This window comes from Lottia gigantea (assembly GCF_000327385.1).
Source record: "Lottia gigantea unplaced genomic scaffold LOTGIsca_69, whole genome shotgun sequence".
Taxonomy (NCBI): Eukaryota; Metazoa; Mollusca; class Gastropoda; family Lottiidae; genus Lottia; species Lottia gigantea.
The window spans coordinates 645654-671501 of record NW_008710347.1 but is presented as its reverse complement, the minus strand read 5'-3'; the positions used below and the strand labels follow the sequence as shown (position 1 = coordinate 671501).

The 25848-nt window shown below is 32.1% G+C and overlaps 4 protein-coding genes across 4 annotated transcripts; 2 read left to right on the top strand and 2 right to left on the bottom strand.

The window, feature by feature from the left end:
• LOTGIDRAFT_130315 (hypothetical protein) lies at positions 1 to 3243 on the bottom strand (the record flags this gene model as incomplete). Its single annotated transcript, XM_009065285.1, has 6 exons — positions 1 to 235; positions 701 to 857; positions 1415 to 1556; positions 1830 to 1913; positions 2539 to 2742; positions 2986 to 3243. 6 exons carry the CDS (start codon positions 3241 to 3243, stop codon positions 1 to 3), a joined length of 1080 nt encoding a protein of 359 aa, XP_009063533.1.
• A 1894-nt stretch (positions 3244 to 5137) lies between these two features.
• Positions 5138 to 7279, top strand: LOTGIDRAFT_167776 (hypothetical protein; the record flags this gene model as incomplete). Its single annotated transcript, XM_009065284.1, has 1 exon — positions 5138 to 7279. One exon carries the CDS (start codon positions 5138 to 5140, stop codon positions 7277 to 7279), a length of 2142 nt encoding a protein of 713 aa, XP_009063532.1.
• A 3006-nt stretch (positions 7280 to 10285) lies between these two features.
• On the top strand, positions 10286 to 12284 carry LOTGIDRAFT_179477 (hypothetical protein; the record flags this gene model as incomplete). Its single annotated transcript, XM_009065283.1, has 3 exons — positions 10286 to 10288; positions 10697 to 10922; positions 11149 to 12284. 3 exons carry the CDS (start codon positions 10286 to 10288, stop codon positions 12282 to 12284), a joined length of 1365 nt encoding a protein of 454 aa, XP_009063531.1.
• A 494-nt stretch (positions 12285 to 12778) lies between these two features.
• On the bottom strand, positions 12779 to 25773 carry LOTGIDRAFT_195736 (hypothetical protein). Its single transcript, XM_009065282.1, has 26 exons — positions 25622 to 25773; positions 24994 to 25084; positions 24477 to 24680; positions 23960 to 24107; positions 23485 to 23561; positions 23010 to 23138; positions 22746 to 22830; positions 22444 to 22494; positions 22122 to 22266; positions 21679 to 21772; positions 21391 to 21468; positions 20871 to 21040; positions 20546 to 20657; positions 20009 to 20125; positions 19525 to 19578; positions 19135 to 19278; positions 18738 to 18823; positions 18387 to 18467; positions 18044 to 18206; positions 17641 to 17718; positions 16673 to 16787; positions 16341 to 16480; positions 14342 to 14507; positions 13988 to 14106; positions 13575 to 13721; positions 12779 to 13053 (listed from the first exon to the last, which is right to left on the bottom strand). Exons 1-26 carry the CDS (start codon positions 25636 to 25638, stop codon positions 12961 to 12963), a joined length of 2904 nt encoding a protein of 967 aa, XP_009063530.1. The 5' UTR covers positions 25639 to 25773; the 3' UTR covers positions 12779 to 12960.
• Positions 25774 to 25848: the final 75 nt, after the last annotated feature.

The window sequence follows — 25848 nt, the reverse complement described above, 5'->3', positions numbered from 1 at the left end:
TTAAGTTTGTGGAAATAGTTTATTGTGTGTTTCCATTATAATTCCCATAACTTGATCATAGTACCTCCTTGTGGGAAGCATTAAGTCTAAACACACAGAATAATGATCACAATCTGGTACAACACATACTGTCACATCGGCATATACCTCACTTAATACTTCACCAAATTTACTTGTTGACGTTAACGGCACAACAAAATCATCACTTCCGTGAACTAAAACTAATTTAGGTAAACTAAAAAAAACAAAGTAACAAAATCATATGTATCATTTAAAAAAAGGGGATTGAATCCCAAATTTTTGACAAAGATAATAACTTAAGTTTTCGAGGAATTTTTCCACCAGCTGGTCAAACCTTTGGTGATTGATTTCTCCCTGAGTATCTGTGCTCATTCATACCTTGGTCGACTGGAGTAATGTAGAAGGATGACTTGTTCAAGGTCACCAATCTTTCACACGTCCACCAAGATTAGAACCAACGACTACCATTTGTTTGATATAAATGAGAAAATGATGTCTGATATAAAATCCTTTCTTAATTCAATAACCATCTAATGTTAGATATTACTATGTCTTCTTAAGAGTTCCAACAGTGCCAGAGAAGTTCATTTCCAAACATTTCTAAAACTGTACAAACCAGCCAGTTGTCAACAAAATTTCAATCAAAAAAAGAAATTGTAAACATTACTTGAAGACTTACCTAATACTATGTTGAAGATTAGCTAAAATAACTGTAGGAGAGAATCTATCAAAATGGCCTTCACCATACATAGCTTGTCCCATACTAGATATATCTTCAATACCTCTACTTGATTCATGTAGAAAATGATCTTTAATATGATATACACCAGCTAACCCTGAAGTTGTAAAACATTTCATTTTAACATATTTATTGAAACATGTAAATTGAAGTTAATACAATACAGATTAATGAAGTAAAGAGCCTAAATCAAGGTGCACACTGACTGATCTTTTGATGGAATGATGCAGATATTCTGCAATCACTAAGATTTTTTTTTTATTCTAAATTGTGCAAGTTTACCTATAAAGCCTTTAATAGATTTGCATAAATCAATATGTGTTGGTTGTCGTTCAATATCTTTAGGTTTAACAGTAACAACTGAATCATTATCACCACTTTCATCATCATCTTCATCACCTACTTCAATAACGCCATTATCATCATTATCTACTACTGCATTATCATTAACATTATCTTGAATTTCTGAGCTGGTACCAGATTCATCATCTTTTACATCGCTACTAGGTCCAGCATCCCCACTATCATTCACTTCAGACTTTAACACTTCAAATGTTCCCGATGCTGTGCTACTTTCTAAGGCCTGGTTTGGTTCACCATTATCACTGACAACAGCAAATGACTCTGAAGATCCAGAGCTACCATCATTATTACCACCATTGTAATGTGTGTCATCGAATGTTATAGCCTGGTTGGTATAAGGATAAGCTGATACTCTTTCGTCGTGTAATAATTCTAAAATAGCCATTGCACCAAGATGAGCTCCAGATGAGTGTCCTATTAGTAAAATCTTATCCTGAAAGTAAAAGTATCTAGTCAATTACTTTCATCCCAAAATTAAATTATTATACAAAATACCAGGGTGATATCTTCAAACATTTTTAGAATATTCTTTCAATTATTTATGACCCAACCTTTGCTGAGGAGATCAGCATTACAATCATAATGTACTCTTTGAAAAAAAAATGCTTTAGCTTTCAATTGTAAACTGTGTGACCATATTAGAAATCTATACTGTGACAAAGAATGAACATAACAGTCACATAAACAAGTATTAGACAACACTTACCTTATCACCACCATAATCATGAATATTTTCATATACCCATGATATACAGTCTACTACATCTTGTATCATATCATCAACGTAACCCTACAGAATCAAAACATGAAGCTTTTAACAAAATTTGAATAACATGTCAATATTTGGTTTATGACAAAAATCTAGCAGGCATCCTTTTGAAAGCCTGTAGCTTAGCTTAAACGGACAGGTACCCCATTTTGGGTGGTTGATTCAAGTCTTGAATATATGTAAGAAGTTACTAGATATGTACAAAAATCAAATACTAGGAATAACTCACTATTTCTATATATGTCTTTTCTATGTATCAGAGTATCTTAAATTGACGAGTCGTCATTTTAACATTCAAACGCAGAAAATTCTGGACACACATGGATTAAAAGGCTCAAATTTTGACAGTGAGCTGTGAACACTATTGGCTTAACTAAAAAATTCCTATTTCTGAGACTAAAGTATGATTGGTCAAATAGAATGACCAACCTGTCCCTTTAAAACATGGCAAAATCTTCTTTAGGCACAGGCCCATCACTTTAAAGATTCGCCTTTCTTTTAAATGAGAAATAATACACAAGTACAGCTGACACTTCTTTTATGAAAAAACTGTGTTCATTGATTAAAATTCACTTCCTCAGATTGCCTGACTAAATGAATCACAAATCATAAATGATATGTGGATGTAGGATGCACTAGTACTTACTCTAGGATAAGTAGAATAATTTGGACAGCAAACAACACTTTCTAGTTTATTAGCTAGTTGATTACATAATAAACTATACATATGTTTATCTCCTGAACCCCAAGCACCTCCGTAAATAAATATTACCACTGACTTTTCCTCTTTTCTTGAAGATTTAGGTTGATATAAATCCATAGTATTATCATTTCTTCCAAATACCAAGTTCTGAAAAATATAGCAGATAAATAAGATGTTAATAACAACTTTGATACTTAAACAGTTACCACCTCTATTCAGAATGATTTTGTAATTGCAGATTAACCAGATGTCTCAATGTGAAAAGTGTTACAAATAGCTGAAAATGATCTCTGGTAGAGCAAAACAACTCTATATCTTTCAATAAGCAGATAGTGTAAAAAAATGCTGAAAATATATGATCTGAAAAGAAAAACTGTAATTAGCAATTACCTTGATCAATTCAGGACCATGAGTTTTTCGATAATATTGTTTCCATCGGAAGTATAGAGGTGCATAGCGTAACAAAAGAAATTTTTGCAGGACAGCGTAGTTTAGTTTGAAAACTTTTTTAGGATTGAGAGCTCTTCTGTATTTATTTTTGGTTTGTGGCCAACCATACATCAAGTTACACAGGACAGCTACTGTATATGGTACTGCTACTGTAGTTGAAGCCAACAGTACTGCCACTTTAACTGCACTACCCAACATTTTCATATCTGGAATTCACACATTCAGTAAAAATAAGGGATGGTATAAAAAGAAGTAGATCAGACTGTAGAATTGATGAATAATATTGTTAATTATTAGTCTGGACAGAGCCATTTGCTTTTATTTGTACATAAAATAAACAAGTGTCCACATGAAAGTTAAAACTGAAACTTATTTCCTATTTACTGCAATAGTGCTGAGTCTGAACAGGTTTGAATATTGATACATTTGGAAAGGGTTGATTTTTGGGCCCATTTCAACTGAAAATTTTATTAGCAAATACCAAGATGGATTTTCATTGAACTGCAGACATACCGTCCTTTATTACATCTATAGAATTAAGAAGACACGAGGTAGAATTAATTGGGTTCAAGCCCAAGGCTTTGGGAAATACCATGAAGGAAAGATTGCATAGACTTTAATTTTGAAGTTTGAGAAGGGCATGTAACACAAGAACAAATCTCGGAATTCATTTCATCAATGACAATAGAATGTCCTCATCTCAGGAAGATAAAAGGTCATGGTATTCATAGACATAAATAAGCATTTTGAATGAGATTCAATAGGTAAAAGTATAAGGTGTAAATCACTAAAGCCTCCATCTGAGATGTAAGGATTTGACACCTGGCATAATTATAGGAAAAATAGATATAACGGTAGAATGCTTACAAAAAAGAGCGCAGTAATTTAATTTGACATGTGGGTAGCCATGTTGGATTCAGCAAACAACTCTCAGACACAGTTTCGCAGGATTTTTATGTTTCCCAAAAAATGTTCATTCTTAATGAAATCCAAACAGCATTCTTAAGAAATCTGGAAGCCACAATAGAAATATCGCCGAGTTTGTGACTCGTGGGTTACTCTAGTTTCTGTAACCAAGCCACTGATATGTTGATTTCAAATAAGAGTATTCTCCCTTTAATCAATTTTTACTTATGAACATTATGATGAAACGATAACTTTTTTAAGCTATCTGCAGATTTTACATCTGCAATTGATTAGACGAATAAGGAACGGTCGCTGTAGGTTCCATGTATCTTAGTCTCACAAAGTGGGCATACCTGAAAAAATTCATGACGCAATTTTACGGCTTAAGTAGGCCCTATACATAAATATAGGGATTTGCATGAGTATGCCTAGGCCTACACTTTAACCTACCTACCCGGGTACCATGGAAACATCAATCCGGTTAACAATGTGTCCAATATTGACTTGTGTTTTTTATTGTATCTCATGAAATTTGGTGTTCAATACATTGATAAAATTTTCACGATAATTGATAACGACCAAGTCTAATCTGATGCTTAGCCTATTTGTATTTTGATGGATTTCAGATGGATTGATTGGTTTGCAGGTGTTTATTTCTGAAATTGGCTTCGGCTTGGTGAAAATAAGCTCTATCAGAGCAAGTAATAGCAGAAATATTTAATTCCATGCAATAAAATGAAACATAATTGTAGCGTGTGCAGAGATAGGCTATATCTAATTTAAAACCATTTCCAGAGAAACTAATAAGATTCGGTTGAACTTGATTCTAAATCAATTCATTGATAGGGAGAAATTTGGGATCCCATATTTGTTTAATTTTCGTTATGAGAATTGGTTTAGAGAATCAAGGAAGTAAAATAAATATACATTTAGTTTTATTTCGAACAAATAGCAGTTGGTTTTGTTAAACATCACTTATTGATAGGGCTTTTATAAAAATTGAATGGCTTACAAGATTAGAATTTGAAAGTGGATATATCATTGTTAAAAACTATCAACAATACTTATAATATCAAAATGTGTTGCTGTGTGAATAACAAGATTAGATAGTTCAAAGTATGTGTAGACTATACACCCCGGATTGTGAAATTCAAGTCGTTTAGTTTAATGACATAGATCGTGAATCATGACATCACTGTGTACTCTCAGTTTAACTGTTTTCTTCTGTTGTTTTTATCAAATTGATACATCGTGTGTATATGATGATTATACAGATATTCTTGTGAATGATGTGACAAAACTCAAATCTATTGTGGAATCAAATCGGATCTATTTGGATCTATCAAATAGAAATTTGACGGATATAAAAGATATCAGTAGGATGATAAAGGAATCCGGTGTTGGACACACGATTATCAAACTGGATATAAGCTATAATAACATAGAGAATCTACCGTCAGATATTTTTCAACATCTACCTCAAGTGCGAAGTTTGAATATTTCAAACAATAACTTAACTTCATTACACCCTGACACTTTTATACACAATTATTGTTTACGGACCTTAGATATAAGTTATAATAATTTGGAAAATTTGCCATCTGGACTATTGGGCTCTAAAGATATCAGCCTATTAGGGTTAACGTTTTTTGACGTATCTCATAATAAAATCAAAACTATGGGATATGAACTGTTTTACGAAGGTTTAAATAGTTTAAGACATGTGAATATCTCCTATAATAAATTGGAATATTTTGAACCATGGCCTTACAGTACAAATCAAACAATCTCTAAACCAATCGATGGATATGTGTTTAATTTCTCTCATAATAATATTCGTGACTTTTCAAACAAAATGAAATACTATGTCGGACATGAACAGCCTTTCAGCGTTGACTTGAATTTCAATAATTTGAGTCGACTTAGAATGGATAGTTTCAAAGTTCTATTTAAACCTAGTAATGACTTCACTGAATATAATTTGGCTCATTTAAATATTGATATACGATACAATCCATGGATATGTGATTGTGAAATGTATCCATTTGTAAGGAGTTTCGTCGACAGTTTTTTACGTACACACCCACTACTGGCTGGAATTAATTGTGCATCTCCTCCTTTACTTGCTGGTAAATCATTTACGTATTTAGTTGATAATCCGCAAGTTTTAGTGTGTAACATTACATATAATTGTCCAGATAGATGTTTTTGTGAAGATAGACCAGATGATAGGCTTATTTTGATAGATTGTAGTCATACAAATCAATTGACCATGCCTTTAAATCTACCCAGAGTATCAAAATGTTCACCAAATTCAAGAGTAAATCTTATGATGGACCTATCACATAATAAAATAAACAACATTATATGGACTAACTATACTCAGAATATCATATATCTGAACATATCAAATAATGTCATCGATAAAATTGAATCAAAGTTCCTCAAACATGCACACTCTAATTTAAGTCTGGATATAGGAAATAATATGTTCAAGTCTTTACCGAATGCCATACAAAATATCCACTACAATAACCTTTATTTTGATAATAATCCATTAGAGTGTAATTGTGACTTTCTGTGGTTCAACGACTGGATACGACTCCACGCTAAACATAACAATTATACATGTACTATTAAAAATGATAAACATTATATAAAAGATGTAACATACAATAGTCTCCATTGTTATACAGATTTAGCTATATTATTGTGCTCAATATTAATTCCAATTTTTGCAATAGTAGTATTCGCGGTCCTCGTGTATCATAAGTGGATATACGAAACAAAAGTCATCCTATCTCACATTCTTGAAATCGCCAGTAAAAGTCATACGAATTTGGACAAGTCTGAAAAGGCCTTATATAAGTATGATGTGTACATATCTTCTAATGTGGAAAGTACGGATACAAGGTTATGGATAAGAGACAATTTATTGAAAAAATTAGACAAATATGGACTAAAAGTGTATTATCCGCCTCGAAATAATCCCGCTAATGACTGCAGAATTGATGTTATGGTAGAAAATATAGCCACAAGTCGTAAAATTCTGATTATTTTAGATGAAAGTTATTTACATGGTGGATGGTGTATAGAAGAATTTGATCAAGCGCACCAAAATATGTGTGAAGAGAACAAGAGAAAAATCATTGTTTTCTTGTGTTCTAATAATATTAATTTGGACGATATTCAACAAGAATCTCTAAAAACTTATATTAAACACGAACAATTGATAAAGCGTGACGACTTCCTATGTTGGTCAAAGTTGAGATATGAGATATCCAATAAATGCGATGAAGACAAGAAAGTAAAAGTTATTCATGCTTGAAAGAATTTTTTTTTGGTTTTTGATTTGATTTTTATCAAATAAGTTTGTTTTTATATTTCAACATTATTGAGTAAAGTACTTCCAAACAAATCAACATGTTTTCTTGTTTACCGTGGAATCTTTCACGATGATGTATGTACCCCTTCAATCTTTTAAATTAAGGTTATTTTGACCAATCAAACATATTACCTAGAAAATCAAAAGTCTCCCTTTAAATGTTCTATGGTCGACATCACGAGATCATTGACAAATATGAAAAATCTGTGTCTATAATGATTTCAGATTAAGGGCCTACACAGCAACGTCTTCAAAGTCATTTTTAAATTCGAAATATACATTTTCAATGAGTTATTTTCCTGGTGTTAAAATTTATGTTCAGGGTAACAATTCGGGTGTCTAGGAAATATCCTATTGATCTTAATATAATGATCCATATATTTGAAAGAATCAGTTGAAATGGTATCACAATAAAGTCTTTATTCATATAGTGACAATTGTGTACCCTAATACCCTAGTGAGTCATTATAACGAACATAGGCCTACTTTCAAAAAAGTGTAGAGAACAGTGGTGTTTCTATGAATCATAAGGCTGAGAAGCCCAGTGAGGGGAGGGCCACGCAATTGTCAAGGAGCGGGGGTAGGACCTTATACATGCAAGAACTCAAATTGAAACCTGGTGGCGATCTCAGCCTAATATCTGGGATGGGGTGGGATTTTAATATTAACATTCCGAAATTTAGTTTCTACAGAGTATATAGCCTTTAGGCCCTATATTAAATCCACGAGGAGCGATATGGGAACGTTAAGTTTTTTTCAACCTCGACGACCATTCAATAGACTTCACCCTAATCCCAACTGAGCGTACAGAAATTGACTTGCCTGAAGATGAAACTACCAAATTCCGTCAATCTAGGGAAGCCCATTGGATTGAGACATTGAATACAGCAAGACCTATAGGACTAAGTATACACCATAATGTACCCTTTGTTGTCCCGTTCAATACAACCAGCAATCGAGCAAGCCCACTATAAGAGCCTTCAAGAGAAATTCCCCCATGTCTATAAGCAGAAAATGATAGTTGCATATTCAAAAAATAAGAACTTAAATGATAATATTGTTATCAATATACCTCCTTATTCGAGTATGACAAGAACTTGTTAAAGAAATGTTTATCAAGAACGATATTCTCGCGTGTCAAGATATGTCGAAGGGGATGGGAAACAACACATATATGAATTATAGGGTTATATAATATAATTGCCACAATTAAAATAGTTAGATATGTATCATATTCTAAAAATATATACTTCGTCACACATGGGGGGTTGATTTAAGTCTTGAATATATGTAAATAGTCTTCAGAAGTACTAGAAATTTGCATAATTCCATTGAAATATCTCAAACTAGGAATTTTACTCACTATATCTATATGTCTTTTCTATATATCACAGAGTATATCTTAAATTGATGATTCGCCATATTAACATTCAAACGCAGATAATTCTAGACACGCACGTGGATTTGAAGGCTCAAATTACTGCTATTACTATCATATATAACTATTATTCATAGTTTTTGTAATAAACCCTCATTATCATATTGCTTTCAAAAGACGTTGCATGGGATTTGAACATTTCTTGCATACTTTAAAGGACGATAGTCAAACACAGGCCTGTGCAACTTTCCGCAACGGCGGGCCGCATTTGGGGGATGCGAGTAAGCCGTGGGCCACGTAAAAAACGATCAATGAATCATGGAATTAACAATCAAAAACATGCAATTTTTTCAAGTCATTTTTTCAATAATGTATTTCAATGTGCATTTCAAATAACAGACATATTTGACGTAAAATCACTGTTTCACATGAGGTCAAAACTCGTTAACGATTTGATTCATAAAGGGAGATTCATTCATACTTTGATATAACAGCCGCGCGGAGATGGAGATGGAGAAAACAGAAATTGTATTATCGTGATGGGGAAATGACTTGAATAATGCCACACTGCTGACTTTAATTTGTTCTAATTTGATTGCCTTAATCATTAGAAAAAAAATTTTATACAGTGTATTTTACACATAGGTTAAAACCTTTTAAAAAAAAAACTTTAAAAAATTTTAATATTACTGACATCAGATATATCTGGTATGGTAAACGAATCTTAGTTTACAGCTTTTCTGTATACATAAAAATGCCACAATTCAACTTCCTGTTTTGATCTTGTATTACAAAAACACAATGTATCAAATGGGCGGCTTGACATTAATATTTTAATAGATAATTGAATCCCAAAATTTAAAAAGTTTAAAGGGCTTTGCCTAGTTGAGAGATTTGAGAAAGGATCGAAAGGTGGTACGGTATTGGACATTTGAAGCGAACATTTAATGGTATAATTGCCTCAAAGGGATACAGACATAACAGAGATAACAGAGATAAATATTTAACTATCAAGGTTCGTTTATGAAGAATTGTAAGAGAACCGATTTTAATTTTGAAAAGTGGTACGATACATGAAATTGGGCTCCGTCAGCTGATCAATAAATATTATTGGAATGTATCCCTTTAAGGAATCACAACCTGGTTACACACGATTGTTTGATGAGGTCATATTATGTTTTTGGATAATGCACAAACAAACGGAATCCTCGTATAGTATTTTGTAACGAATCATTACAAGTCCGGAACGCAATCAATGTTAAAGTGAGGCTATGGGGGGTCTGAATGGATTTGAATTAAGAGACACTTCTATAGTTTGGTTGTGGATTTAAAAGTGCTAATGCGTTTGCCGCCATTACACTACGACCTTGTACTTCTGAAAATGTCCACGTATTAATACAAGTCACGGGGATGTTATCAGTAAATTTGAACATTGATTAGAAATATTAAAGGAAACGCCAGGTACAATAGGTCATATAGATATAATTTCTAACTCACAACAGACACATTATTGTCAGTGTGAGAATTTCATTATTTCAAATATCTAACAACTTTTCTGATTAAACACAATCATGGTAAATATGTTTTTCTAAAGACTAATTTTTTTATGGGTCCCTAGGCAACGGAAATTGGGAAGATGTCGTTTCATCAAGATGTTCCTTAACATGGCACAAAAAACTCTGACACCTGTTAAAAGTGCCATTGATATACTAAAGCCGCAAAATTTGTACGTTGTCACCAGCATATTTGGTGCAAACTGTGCTCCAGGAGTACGGCAACATGTCTCGCTGAAACTGCAGCAAAATCCGTACAACAATAATGCTACCATCCTCTGATTTGAATCTTTCCAACCATCCGGTTTTAGGCACCAATGTGGTGATACCAGATGTCCTGAAGAGTGCAAGAATAGTCGAGTTCATACCATTTTTGCTCGCAGTACCATTTTTTTGCCACCTTCAATGATATCATGATCTTTTTTTCAGCGTGAAGTAATAAGTATCCACGTAGGTCAAGCTGGTGTCCAAATCGGCAATTCATGCTGGGAACTGTATTGTTTAGAACACGGCATCAAACCAAATGGTGAAATTCCAGATGATCAGCTGAAAACTGGAGGATTTCAGGAGGCCTACGATACTTTTTATAGTGAAGGTGCTGCTGGCAGACGTGTTCCAAGAGCAGTATTTGTTGATTTAGAACCTACTGTTATTGGTAGGTACTACGCACGATGTCCTATACAGAAAAAGAAATTTAGTCCATTTGAAAATGACAATTAGTTCATTATCTGGCTCTCATTTCCCTTAAATCTGTAATGATCATCTTCATCATCGTCAACGTTATGCGTATCGTGAAACATCTATTTACAAAACTGAAGGCTATATGTTAAGATCTAGGAATGAATTCAAATTTTAAACCTAAATCTATCTTCTATTTTCAGACGAAATTCGTACAGGTGAATACCGACAACTATTTCATCCAGATCAACTGATCACTGGTAATGAAGATGCTGCTAATAACTATGCGCGTGGTCACTACACCATAGGTAGAGAGTTGATAGACGAAGTCCTGGACAGGATCAGAAAGCTTTCTGAAAATTGCCGTGGACTTCAAGGATTCCTGATATTTCATAGTTTTGGTGGAGGCACTGGATCTGGTTTCAGTTCATTGTTGATGGAAAGACTTTCTGTTGATTATGGCAAGAAATCTAAGTTGGAGTTCTCTATATATCCTGCACCACAAATCTGTACTGCTGTAGTGGAACCATACAATGCTGTGTTGACCACACATACAACCCTTGAGCACTCCGATTGTTCTTTTCTCGTCGATAATGAAGCTATTTACGATTTATGTAGAAGGAACTTAAACGTTGAACGGCCATCTTACACAAATCTCAATCGATTGATCAGCCAAATTGTGAGTTCAATCACTGCCTCGTTACGTTTTGATGGATGTCTGAACGTAGATCTAACGGAATTTCAAACCAACTTGGTGCCGTATCCGAGAATTCATTTTCCAGTCGCCACGTATGCTCCTATCATATCTTCCGAGAAAGCCTACAAAGAGCAACTGACAGTGAGTGAATTGAGTAATGCTTGTTTTGAACCAGCAAACCAAATGGTAAAATGTGATCCAAGGAATGGCAAATACATGTCTTGCTGTATGTTGTTCAGGGGTGACGTCGTACCAAAAGATGTTAGTGCGGCTATAGCTAATATTAAAACTAAGCGTTCAATACAGTTTGTAGACTGGTGTCCAACAGGATTTAAAGTTGGTATCAATTACCAACCGCCATCTGTTGTTGTTGGTGGTGATTTAGCCAAGGTCCCCAGAGCTGTTTGTATGCTGAGCAACACAACAGCTATTTCAGAGGCATGGAATAGATTAGATCATAAATTCGATCTAATGTATGCTAAGAGAGCCTTTGTCCATTGGTATGTTGGTGAAGGTATGGAAGAAGGTGAATTTGCTGAAGCTAGAGAAGATTTAGCTGCTCTTGAGAAAGATTATGATGAGGTAGCAGCTGAATCATTAGATTATGAAGATGATGATGACGTTGAACATTCAGAATATTAACTTTAATATCTGTGTAATATTTGCAATAGACTTATAAACTATATTTTCATTAAAAGCTTTACTTATTTATCAATAGATATCTCCCCATCGGTATAATTACAGCAATGAAAGTGTAATTTCAAAGTTAATAAGTTGGATATCATCTCAAGGAGCTATATGCCTATATGCAATCCTTACATAATCATAGAGAATTGAGCTAGGCTTCATCATACTTGATTGACATTGAGATAAAGTTAAAACTATTGGATACACAATAACAATAACATATCAAACAAGCAAATGAATTGTGCTGGGTACAATGGGCGTCTCTGTGATCAGATTGAAATTATTGGTTGAAGATATTAACTGTGAGAAAATATGAAGAACAGATACTGGTTAGGTGCAAAATATTGCATTGATTAGGCTTCAATCTGAGTTCAGTCTGAACAATGAGATAAGGCATTAAAGTCTCTTGTAGAAAAATGATCTTCTACTAATCCCAAACCAACATATTTAACAATTTCAGCTTTATTTTAGAGGCTCGTTATACATGGTTGTTTCTACATAATAATAATCATATCAATAATAACAATAACTATTGCACTTTGGTTTCCGCTAATCAATAACAATACAAAAATAGAAAATTTTAAGCTATGACACATGGTTTGATATTCATCCATTTAATTTGAATCAAATTTTAACTTTCAACTTTTAACTTATTACCCAAATCTTTATAATCTCTGTTGTCTTCTTTCTCCCCTTTTTTCTTGATATAATTTAACAATCTAGTCTACAAATGGAAACAAACCACAAATAAATATCACAAACTTTGTAAGAATTCACCTAAAGAGGGACAATCCTCCATCATATCAGCTTACATGTTTATGGACATTTTGGGTCTCTTAAAATAAGGAAAAATTGAGATCTAGATTAAAACATAGGTGGCACTCAATTGGAGAGTTCAGAACAGGTTCTGTTATTTCCAATTCTGGTCTCAATCATATGGTATGGAAGCAGATGTCACATTTAAATTTGAATTCTGTCTGCACCTATGGCACACATGGAACACTTTCTGAACCCTGTTCCAGCTTGTTTTATTGAACACTGGTGAACTCACCAATAGAGCACTACCATAGAGGCTTTACCTTTCAAAATTTTAGTATAAATATAACAAATAAAAGCATTTTATTACACTCTTCCCATTCAAACTGTCTTTGTATTTTTAAATGGCAGTAGTGCAAAGCAAGAATGATAATATTATTCTTTCTACAAATTGGTAACTCTAAATTCAAGAAAAGAGAAAGTACTTACTAATTGTTTTGATGAAGCAGAAGAATATTTCTGAGTTAATGACCATAAATTAACAAATAATGTATTCATACTTTTATTAGTAATATCTCCATGTGCTATTATAGTATTGACTAATTCTAACGCTATAGAACTCTGTCTTTTACCAAGCTAAATAGAATAATAGAAAAAAAGTATATAACAAAATATACACTATCATGACTAGTATAATGTAATACAAGTATTTGGTTTGGTATATTTGGCATTAATCCATTATTTATAATTCCTTTTCTGCTTCATGGGACAATAGGGAAAGATGACTTATTCATGGACACCAGAATTTTTTACCTGCAATCCAAGGCCACAAGTCATAGCCACCATTAGTTTGGTTGAAGCTGTCTAATGACCTTAAATTTCAGCTTAATTAAAGTTTTTACCTCTGGTGTTGCAAGGGTTTTTAAATGAGACAATATCTCATTAATTAAAGTGTCAGCCATTCCTTTTAATTCGTTGATATATTTAGGATCACTACCATACATCTTATCATTGGAATCAACTATAATAGAAAGAAGGCAAATTGTTAAGAATACTGCATAGATTAAGAAGAAAAATTCTTCCAAGACAGCCTCTTAAATTTGCAGACGAAAATTGGGTCAAAATGGAGCTATTTATGAAACCTCACCTCCAACCTTCAGTAAGGTATAAACTATTCAACTGAAACAATAACTGTTTTTAGTTCACTCTGAAAACCTGGCATGGCTTTGCCATAACAAAATAACAAGGAACTTTACCTTTATCTATGTGGTATATATAAGATTCCTGGCTGGCTGCAGACAATAGAGCTAATACTCGAATATAAACAACAGCTTTAGCATCACTACTATTATCCCATGTATAATCTTGTAATACATTTAATAATCCTTTTAACATGTACATAACCCCAGCTTCAGGGTTATCCTACAATAAACAATAAGTCTTATGCATTCTTCAAGGGAAAAGGTGCTCCATTTTTTTGACCAATTGTACCCAAGTCTCAAAATTTTTTTTTAGCTAAGTCAATCAATTTGAGCCTTGATCCATGTGTGTCCAGAACTATCATTAGTCTGAAAGTCAAAATGATGACTCACTCTGTGATATATAGAAAAGACATGTCAAGAAATAGTGAGTAAAATTCCTAGTTTAAGATATTTCAATGGAATTATGCAAATTTCATACATTTCTAGTACTTCTGAAGACTATTTTATTTACATATATTCAAAACTAAAATCAATCCTCCAAAATGGCGCACCTGTCCCTTTAAGCTCTTGGAAAGATAAGAAGTTTCATAGTACGAAATAAGATTTAGAACCACTAAAATCATGTGGGAATTTGCATTTCCCAGTATACAATATCTGGGTATATCTGGATTAATCAAATTTTTTGTATTCGTAATTCAACAGAATTATTCAACCAATCTCAATAACATAATAAACAGTTCATATGTGATATTATTAATACAGCAATATGGTAGATTTATCTACAGAGTGAATATGAAGTTATAAACCAAGTGAAAATTAATACTTTCCGGTAAAAACTTTTCACTTGCCAGTCGTAACGAATACAATAATATCATATTGCATTGTATTGTATCAGTATAGGTAAGTGGTTAGTTGAATCTGCAGCAAAGGAGGCAATAACTTTGTATCTATCACTAGTCAAGGAAAGGTTTTCATTACAGTTAATAACTATATCATAGGATGTCATGACTTACTTGACAGCTAAATCATTGGATTTCATGACTGAATAATAGTTGTCATTGGATATAATGACTTAGTTAACAGCTATGTCATTTCATGTCATGACTTAGTTAATAGCTATGTCATTTCATGTCATGATTTAGTTAATAGCTATGTCATTTCATGTTATGACTCAGTTAATAGCTTTTCATTTCATGTCATCACACAGTTAATAGCCATTTCATTTCATGTCATGACTTAATTAATAGCCATTTCATTGGATGTCATGGCACAGTTAATAGATATGTCACTTGATGACATGACTCAGTTAATAGTTGTGTCATTGGATGTCATGACTTACTTAATAGCTATGTCATTTCATGTCCTGACTCAGTTAATAGCTATGTCATTTCATGTCATGGCACAGTTAATAGATATGTCATTTGATGACATGAATCAGTCAATAGTTGTGTCATTGGATGTCATGGCTCAGGTAATAGCTATGTCAATGGATCACTGTCATTGAATGTCATGTCTATGTCATGTGGATGTCATTAAATCGAATCTCTTGAAGTAAGAAACCCATTTGATGCAAAGGAAATATAACAAGCCTAAATCAACATCTAAATCAATAAAATTATTCACAGTAAAAAATGGTTGTTTGGTGACACAGGCAGTAGTGACTGATTGTTGCTAGACAATAAGGTGTTTTAATGTATGACACTGTCAGGTCCAAGGTTGCAAAATTCAGGGATCAGCCTTGATGTATATATATATACCATCTTCACAATGTCAAGTTATTACAAACTTTATCTTATACCTTGATTGCAATGGTCACTAAATAAGCAATTTGATTGGATTGTACACTCCCAATTTCAGCCAATCAGATTTCTCCAAGGAAAAATCTATAGACAATAAGCTATAATGTTTAAGTCTTTCTCTCTCTGACTGTCTTACAAGCCAATCAATTGCTGCATGTGAGACGAAGCATGTAAAAGACTGACACAAGAATTTTACATACCGGTACTAATAATAAACTGAAATTGAAAATAATTCAGTATAAAAGATAACTTACTGGGATGGTTAGTATAGTAGATATAAAATTGAGTATATAATCAATTAAAATGGGTTCTGTAGCTCGTGTTTTACCATCTATTTCCATCTGTTTAGGTAAATCAGGAATCAGAGAAATGGCTGCCTTAAAGAATGCATCACCTGTAGATAAATAATTATACACATATAATTAAAGATACTAACAATGTGTGAGACATAGTCTAATAAACAAAACTTCTTCAAATATACAATTTGACAATGAGCCAACTTCAGAAGGTTCAGGTAGTCTAAAGAATCCCAATTGAGCAGAACTCACCAATCAAGAGCTCCCTTTGAGTGACAAGAGTTGCCTACCTTGTGAATAACACTGGTTTAACAATGCTACTTGACCTGATATCAAATACAATTGTAACTGAGAATATACAGACTGTAAAGATGGTATTGTTATAAAGCAATATGCAGCACAAGCCTACAAAGATAAATGAACAATAAATAATCAGAGATAGCTTTCTCAGCATGAGAGACATAAACATCTAAATACACAACTTTTCACCTCAAAATCTGAAATTTTGATACAATTTTACTGGTGTAAAGCCTTGAATAATAACATGAGCATACATATATTCAGATTCATTCCAATCACATGAAAACTGACTAAAGAATAGAGTTCAGAAATCTTGACCAACGAAACAGTAAAAAATTAATAGTGACTTTTGGTTAGATCCTTTCTGTTACAGTAATCGCAGAATGCTAGTATTGACCACTATTCAAAATATTATGTGATTGTGACATGATTAACAATTAAATATGATCCACTTTATAGAAAATTTAGGCAATGTTGATTGGATGAAAAAGTGGGTTAGATTCTAAATTAGATTGGATGAAATTTTCTTAAGGCAGTTGACTAGAAAAAAGTAAGATGTATCAAATACCACTGTTTCATTGCTGATTAAAGAATTCAACTCAGTAATCAAAATCTACTCAGTATTTATCTAATACAACTCATTATTTTATTTCTTCTTTGAAAGTGAGATGCACGAAAAATCATTCAGTTTTTAAATGTCAATTAAAGAATACTCAAATGCTGTATCGGCTAACAGGGAATAAGTACACAATATAATAAGATCTGCATCATTGGGACATAACAGATGATGAGAGTGACGACCTTTGCTGCGATCCCAGAATACAGATGGACTAATGAACATAAAACTCTTCATGCATGAAAACTTCACTTATTCTTTGATGAAAAAAACCTCATCAAGCCATTGCAGCTAAAAGACTGGAATAGTGAAACTTTTGTATAGAAATAATATAATAATTACCCTAACAAAAGCTGCTGTTTTTCTGGAATGATTGCCTTTTACAACTTGTCTTGTATCCATTGATAACTTATTAACACTCTATAATAGAAAATAACAAAAAATACTATATTCATGATGATGGTGTGATAACCACATTGAAACATTGAAAGTAAGAAATATTCTAGAAGTATCTATCCATAATAATTGTCTTATTTATCTATAACTTGTGCTTCTGATATACCATTGAAGGATTAAAATTTAAATTGACTCCCATATGAGAAGTATCACTCACAAAAGGAATGTTAGTAGACTAAGGTAGTCCAAATTCACTTTCTTAATTTACCAACTTGATCTAATCCTGAGTTGATTTTGGGACCCCTGTGAAGGTTGAAAGGTATATAAATTATAATAAGCTTTACTATACTTGAATAAGTTGAATCAAAACAGTATCTAAATTACTAAAATTAGATCTAGCTTCAACATAGAAACTGAGTTGTTGTTCAAAATCTCTACCAAATAATATCTGTCTTATAAAACCACAGATCATATTTGATATTACTCTTTTCTCATCTTCTAATGTTAGAGCACTGAAAAATAATCATATCTATATAATATTTTGTACTCTGGCAACACATTACATTGTATGTTGCACAGGTGACACTCATGTGCATAAATATACAAATTTAGATCTCTAACGTATTTTGTAAAATATATTCTTTATTTGCAACATAAGACAAAATACAACTGAAAGTATATTCAAAACTTACTTCACAGAATCATGCATAGTTTTACATATAAACATCATAGCATTAATAACAACTGGATCATTGGTACTTTCTACTTGATATCTGTAATAATATAGACAATGTCACTATATCTGACACATGTTAATACATTGTTAAAAGCATTGTAAAGGGGTTTTCTAACTCTTTTATGTTTATTAGCGCTATTTATGACATCACTATTGCAAAAGCTGCTAATAATATCTAAGGTAGTTACAGTGGAATTTCAAATGTTTGATTAAAAATGTTGACTAGAATATTGTAAATCTATGCTATCAGTGTCCCTTAAACACATGAAAAGATTAGAAAACTTTAGAAATTTAGAGTACAACTTACTTATCAAATGATTCAGCTACTGTTTTACATGCTTCAACCTTTACTGTTTCTCTTTGAAACATATCAATAAATGGCATAAACTTTTCCTACAAAAAAATATAAAGATTCAATTTAGCCCTGCAACAAAAAAGCAGAACGCTTTGAAGCATTTTGTGGTAATTAAAGGAAGATGAAATATTTTGTGTTATTATTTTAATTTAGAACTTGGGTTGATTTATTCTTTTTATGTACATAACCATCAAAGATGGTTGTAGAATTACAGTTATCAACTGACAGGCAATCGAAAAACAAGCTATAGTGTCCCCGATGCACATGAAGTTAAAAAACTACTAGAAAGTCCCTATAATATCACAAAGTATTCCTAAAAAATAAAAAACAGAAATGAAATAAAACTTACAAGAGAAAATAACAAGGAGAAATCATGTTGATGTACAAGTATTTTAGATACTACTGATAATAACTGGGGATAATAATCTTCATAAGCTCTATCTGGTGTCATATGTTTTATTATATCACCAATTATAGTATTAATCTCACGCTTCTACAAAAAAAATCAAAACCAATATTAAATCCTACAGATATGGATAATGTGGGCAAAAACTTCTAAGAAAGGTTGTTTCTAAATACTGTTAGTCCAGATACTTCATTCTGAATTCCAATCCAAATAAGACAGAGGGTGTATACTGAATATTACATAGAAAAGGTTATTCTGTATATATCTGACAAATCTAGATGAATCTTTTAAGCTGTGATAATACTACATTATTATACAAAGATATCAACTTACACCAAAGTTTTTAGCAACGAATTCAATCCAGGTTTCAGCACATCCAATATATTCCTACAAAAATAAAAAATGGTCAAAATAGTTTTGAATAACTCAAAGTTACATTCAATTCAGAAACTGTTAATCCCTTATTCCCATTTCATCAACAGAGGAAAATTTAGATTATTCTGAATTTAGAGTAAAAACCGTCTGGCCTCTGTTTCTCAAACAATCTTCAGATTAACTTTTTTTGTCTGAAACTGCCATTCTCAATGTAACATTTTACATCAAAACTTAATCCTAATCGTAGAATTTTGCATTGAGAAATACAATACTTTTTTCCCCCTTTTTTGTATACCATACCAGCAAAATTGGTCTTTATCTAGAGTGTATTAACTGTTTCAAGACAGTATGCGCCACATATACAGCAATTCATTTGCATATTTTTCCAACTTAAAGGCATAACACAAGCACTTGTTCTGATTCACACAAAAACGAAACTTACAGAAGGATTTTTAAGTTTGGTAACAACTTTCCACACATCATTTAAAACAGTTAATTTTTGATCTGCTGGTGGGTCGGCCATTACTAAACATAAACCATGAGTTCTATATAATAGATGCTGGAATACAAAAATATAATAATACACATCATTAAATTCTTTATCACATCCTTCTACTTTTTCTTTTTTTTACTGTTTATAAATCTCTTCATGAATGTTCTTCTTTAACATACAGGTTGAGAAAAGTAATTCTGTATTACATCTGGGAAATATGAAAAATATGACTTCCAAAGTGTTAATACCATTCGTAACTTCAAAACTTGTCTCGGAAGTCATGTTTTCTATTGGAGATCTAGCATAGCTATTAAGCAACCCAATCATTAGTTTGCAAAGCTTGGCAGATAATCTGAATTATATGACACAGACGTGATATAATCATTAGTGAAATAAAGCATATATTCTAATATACTTCTAATTTCCAAGAGGTAAGGAATACAGACAGCACTATTCGTATGAACTGTAAAATTGTTTGATTCCAACCTTTGGTAATCCTGTATCTTCACATTCTTTGATCATATCAGTAAATAGGTTAGATCTAGCTGCTATAAACTGTGGATTGAATGCTGACATTATAGAGTTCACCAATAAGGCACTGAAAGATATTCATAATTATTCATTAATCCTAACGTTAATTTCAATTCATTCAAATTATATTACATACAAATACTTGATAACATCACAGTTATAAACGGGGATAAATAAATCAACACTTGCGCAAATAAAATTTGAGTTGAGTAAAGATATAATTATGCATATCTTTTGAATCATACCTTTGTAATAGGCTATAAATAGGACACGTACATACCTATTACATTGTTCTTTACATTTCTCTAATATCTGTGTCAGTACTTTATCTGAAGCTCTGTGAGCACAGCATTGTAATAACCAATCTACTGCTGGGGAAAATAACGTCAAATATCGGGGCATTTCTAGTTTCTGCATGGCTAATATATTCTGTACGCTATCACCTTGAATCTGAGAAAGTAGTATAGCAGTTTTAAAGAAGTGAGTTATTAAAGAAGTGAGTAATACCATAATATATACATTGAGTTCTTTATAGTCATTATCATCATAAATGTTAATAGTTACAAACTTCTAATGTTGAAACATAATTTCAATATATTACCAAAATATAATGAAAACATTTGACTACAATAAGGCCACAAGATTTTTTGGTGTACATAAAATTAATAGTATAAAGTAAACTATCAAAAACTAAATAATATATTTACTTAGAAAAGTATCCTTTTCCATGTCAGACTATACAATGAAGTAATTTGTAATCAGGTATAAAAAGGAAATTGTGTTTAGTAAATGATTATTACCTGTGGGAATGTCTTTAAAAAATCATCTAAACATGGCATTAGATGTATAGTTATACTTGGTGCTACTTTAAAACCAACCTATAATACACATAATTCTTTGTAGCAAAAAAGTCATATTTGAACCACAAGTTTCTATAGTCTGTTCCCCACATGACATTGATATCAAGTTATCAGGCAATAAAAATAGATATTTTTGAAAAACACTTCTAATATTTGCTTGATTTTGATATCATTCTAGCATATCTGGATAATTTTAGTTTCAGCAGCAGAAAATGACATCATACTTACTCGACAAAGATAGCATCTAGCATAAGCTGCTACTAAAGGATCACCAATACCACGACACATGTAAGCTAACCTACTTAATGCTTCAGAATAATCACTGCAAATAACATGACCTTTAATAATATCTTCTGATAAAAATATATTGAATAAACCTAGCACAAACTTCATGCAAATTCATAAAGTTTCAGTGAAATTAAAGTCACCAAAGGAATGATATGATCATTGGTAGTTTTACTTCCTCTACCACATCAGGGTCACGAAAGTGTTATAAACCCTGCACTTAACACAGAACAATATTTAATTATTTTTTTGTTCATGGGATCTCTCGAGTAGCCAATAGCATTCATAATTTTCTCTTTTCTCATGTTTCTGACCTCATTAACCGAAATTGGCAGAGAAACATTAGGTATAAAAGTTTATTTCATTTCACTTTCATCATTACTTACTTAGATTTCAGGAAATTATAACTTTTAATAAGTGCTGCTTCAACATAAAATCTTGGAATCAATTCCCTGATGGAAGCTATTTTAAAGAACCAATTTCTACAAGTTTCTTTGGCAGATTCTGGTACTTGATCTGAGGTGAATTTCTCTGTAAGCAAGGAATCAAATTTCAAGAACTATAAAATATCTGTTGGTCATGTATCTGTGTCAGTGCTCTCTTTGGGATATTAAATTGTTACTTTCAATAATCCTAATCTTACATTGTTATATGTTGTGATTTAATGTTTAAAAGTATTACCTGGTAATCTAACTGGTACACCACTACCAGCTGGTATATACTGAGCTTTCTCTCTCAATCTATCATAAACCAATTTACCTACAACATCATACTGTCCACTTCATTAATGACATATATTTAACATGAAACAAGTCCACTATTCTGTTGCTGATTGCTGATTTGTTAAGCTGTTTGAATTTGTCTAAATGTTACATTAGGTGAACCCTACACAATCATATACCACAAGTTTATACTAATGTATTGTCAATTATAATTATCCATGCAAATATAAGATAATAAGATATTGATATATCTTTTAGAATATTTGATGAAAGTATAAAAGAAATTACCAAAAGTATCTAATATATCTGTTATGAGTACAAATTTACTGGGGTAAAATGGTATTACTGATGTATCTGCTAATAACTTAGAACACTGAAAGAAAAGATCAAAAATATCTCATAAGGATGGCTAGTTTGAAAATTGGAATTTTCTACACTTGAACATGAAAAATAAGCACAGTTTTCATTACAACCAATGTGGAATAATGATTCAAAGTGTACACATTTAAAAAGAGGTGAAAACATTAGATATGTTCAAAAAACTGAAAATACCTGAATAGCTATTTTTAATGCTGTTACTCTATGATCTTTTTCCCAGGCAGTAACTAATGCTAGATTTAATTCATCTATTCTCTTAACATAATCTTGTTGACTCAAATTTAACATTTGCTGTACTGAGCCCTACAAAGTAAACAAAGTATTGCTTGAAAAAGTATGATAAAAAATATATTATGAAATGATAAGTTATTTTATTTCTTTCATGTGGATAATTAAATTCATTGTAAAAAGGTTTTCTAAATTTACTATGTATATTTGGGTCATATCAGGGCCCCCTATAGCTTCTAATTTTCTGTCAAATGTCTGTAGTTTCAATTATTATAGAAATGCTTAATCATATATGATGTTGTTATTTTTAGTTTTAATACAACCAACTAATAACTGGGAAACAAGGTGTATATCTAAATAGTTTTGGACAAGTTGAATAAAAGAAAGACTAGCACCGAGGAGCATAGCTACAAATCTTTACCTCATCAAAATCATCTAGTTGTTCCAATCTGTTTTTAACTTTATCACTGACTGAAGTGGTCTGTGCTTTTATCACAACTAAGACAGAAAAAAATCATGATATACATGTATATACTCATGATCTAATGCTACATTGGATGAAAACAAAAACAAAAGCACAAAAATCAATATGGCTAACAACATTGACTTGTGAATCCTGTTATTCATGTAACTCTAAAGTCTGCTTTAATCAAATGAGTGTCAATCAGATCTTGCCACCCATTTAAGCTATTAAGGGGATTGTAAAGAATTTTTCTAAACTCTTTATGATTATAGGGAGACTGATAACATTCATTTGCAACATTACAATTTTCAGTCAGACACCTGTGGTGCTTGCAAACCCACTTAAAAATAAAGGTTACATTTTATGATGTCACAAAATAGATTTTATTAAGATAAAAAGTTAAGAAAACCTATAAAAAATCCTGTTAACTTACCTTTCTCTTTATCTGAAGCTGATAAGAAACTAGTTGTAATAGACAGTTTTTCTGATGTTGTATATCTGGCCAAGATATTTGCTTTCTTGGTTGACCATGGTTCAAAATTTTCATCTAAGTCATCTTCCACTATATCACTTGCTGCAGTCTAAAACATGAAATATTATAGTTTTATTTTTTTTCTCATAATCTGATTAATCAGATTCCAACTTGGACAAAACCCCAAAATTTGATTTTCATTTCAGATTCATAGTTACATTTGTCACTCAAGTGTCATGGCGTCTAACTCTTAACAGGTTTGTCGGCTCATCATTTCTTTCTGATAAACAAAGCTAATAATAAGAAATCCTATTATCCACCATAAATCCAGAATATTTAGCAAATAGACTTTCAACTTCATCATCTACCTCCCCACAGTATAGTCAAATTTCCAAATCAAACGATTTCAAATACTTTACTACTACACAAAAATTAAGCCACTAGAGTTCCTGGTGGAACATGATATCGCTTGACTAACCTTTCCAAAACTATTAGACTTCTTCTTAGTTACAGGGATATCTACTTCAGCTGCAAACTTTGATAAAGGATCTACCCCCTCAAAAGCTTGACTCAATGGATTGCTGGCTCCTAAAGGGTCTATAGAACCTAAAGGATCAGCTATTTGATTAGCTAATGGCTGTGAATTCTTTTTTACATGAACACTCTTTTTAACTTCAGTCACCTAAAATAGTAAATAACAAAAGTTAATATAGATATCATGAGAGTGTTTATCGTACAATATAACAATAACCTTTCTTTCAACCAACTGAAATGATACCAATGTTATATACAGTATATATTTGTCAGTGTGTGTGCTGAGTCTTTTTAACTACAGTAGTAATCATACGAGCATCTAATTGAGATGCACTCAACCAACCACATTAGGAAATACTCAATGACTTGATAGATAACTGAATGTACAGCATTAAGCTAGTAGAATGGTGTCAAGTTAATTAAAAGTACCTATGGACATAAAAACTCAGTAGAATACTTACAGTTATAGACTTTAATGGGTGTGAATCTGTAGGTTGTGGAGTGAAGGATTCTGATTTAGCTTCAGAATCATAATCTCTCTTTTTAAAATACCTAAATAATAAGATACGGTACATTAGTGTCCCTGCTCTTAATATCATAAAAAAAAATATGCAAATTTAAGAAATGTTATGTTATGATTCACTGTCATTTCGGCACTATTATTTTAAACAGAAGATAGATAGACACAGAACTTGAGGCACACTCTTTCAAGCACTCAGTCAGTTAAGCACAGGTCATTTAGCAATTTTGGCAAATGTGTTTATTTTCAACAAACCTCATATTTCTATAGACTCACAGTTCAAAAACTGATTTTGAATATTTGTGAAATGAGAGAAAAAATCGATTCTAAGCTCAGTGTAGACATAGAACTAATGTGTAGACAAGAGCAACTGCCCCACCCCCATCTGGCTTTCACTTCAGTTAGGTGGAAGACAAGCATTTATGGGCCCTATGAGGTATTTTGGTCTTGTAGAACAGTAAACCAACACGGCCATGTTTCGCAAGTTTCTTTGCAAGAATATAAAGAGGCAGAATGTAAAAATAGAAAGATGTAATTTCACTAAATTCTATATGAGTAAATTAAATTACCATTCGTAGGTCGCCATTTTGTAAATCACGTGATTAAGACGAGTCGGAACAAACCGAACTTATGATATAAATTTGTTATAAGTTTATGATGAAGCTCGTGATGTTGTCATTTGATATATTTTGTTTGTTAATGTGTGAGTTTTATTTCAACCATTTCCCAAAACTGTTGAGGGTAAAAGCCGGTCACATGCTATTGACGCGTTCGATTCCACCATTTGAAACTTGAG

Coding starts and splice junctions, on each gene's coding strand:
- LOTGIDRAFT_195736 (XM_009065282.1), bottom strand. Junction 23,139..23,484: donor AACTAGATGATTTTGATGAG/GTAAAGATTTGT, acceptor TTTACTTTGTAG/GGCTCAGTACAGCAAATGTT. Junction 20,126..20,545: donor AAGATACAGGATTACCAAAG/GTTGGAATCAAA, acceptor TTTGTATTCCAG/CATCTATTATATAGAACTCA.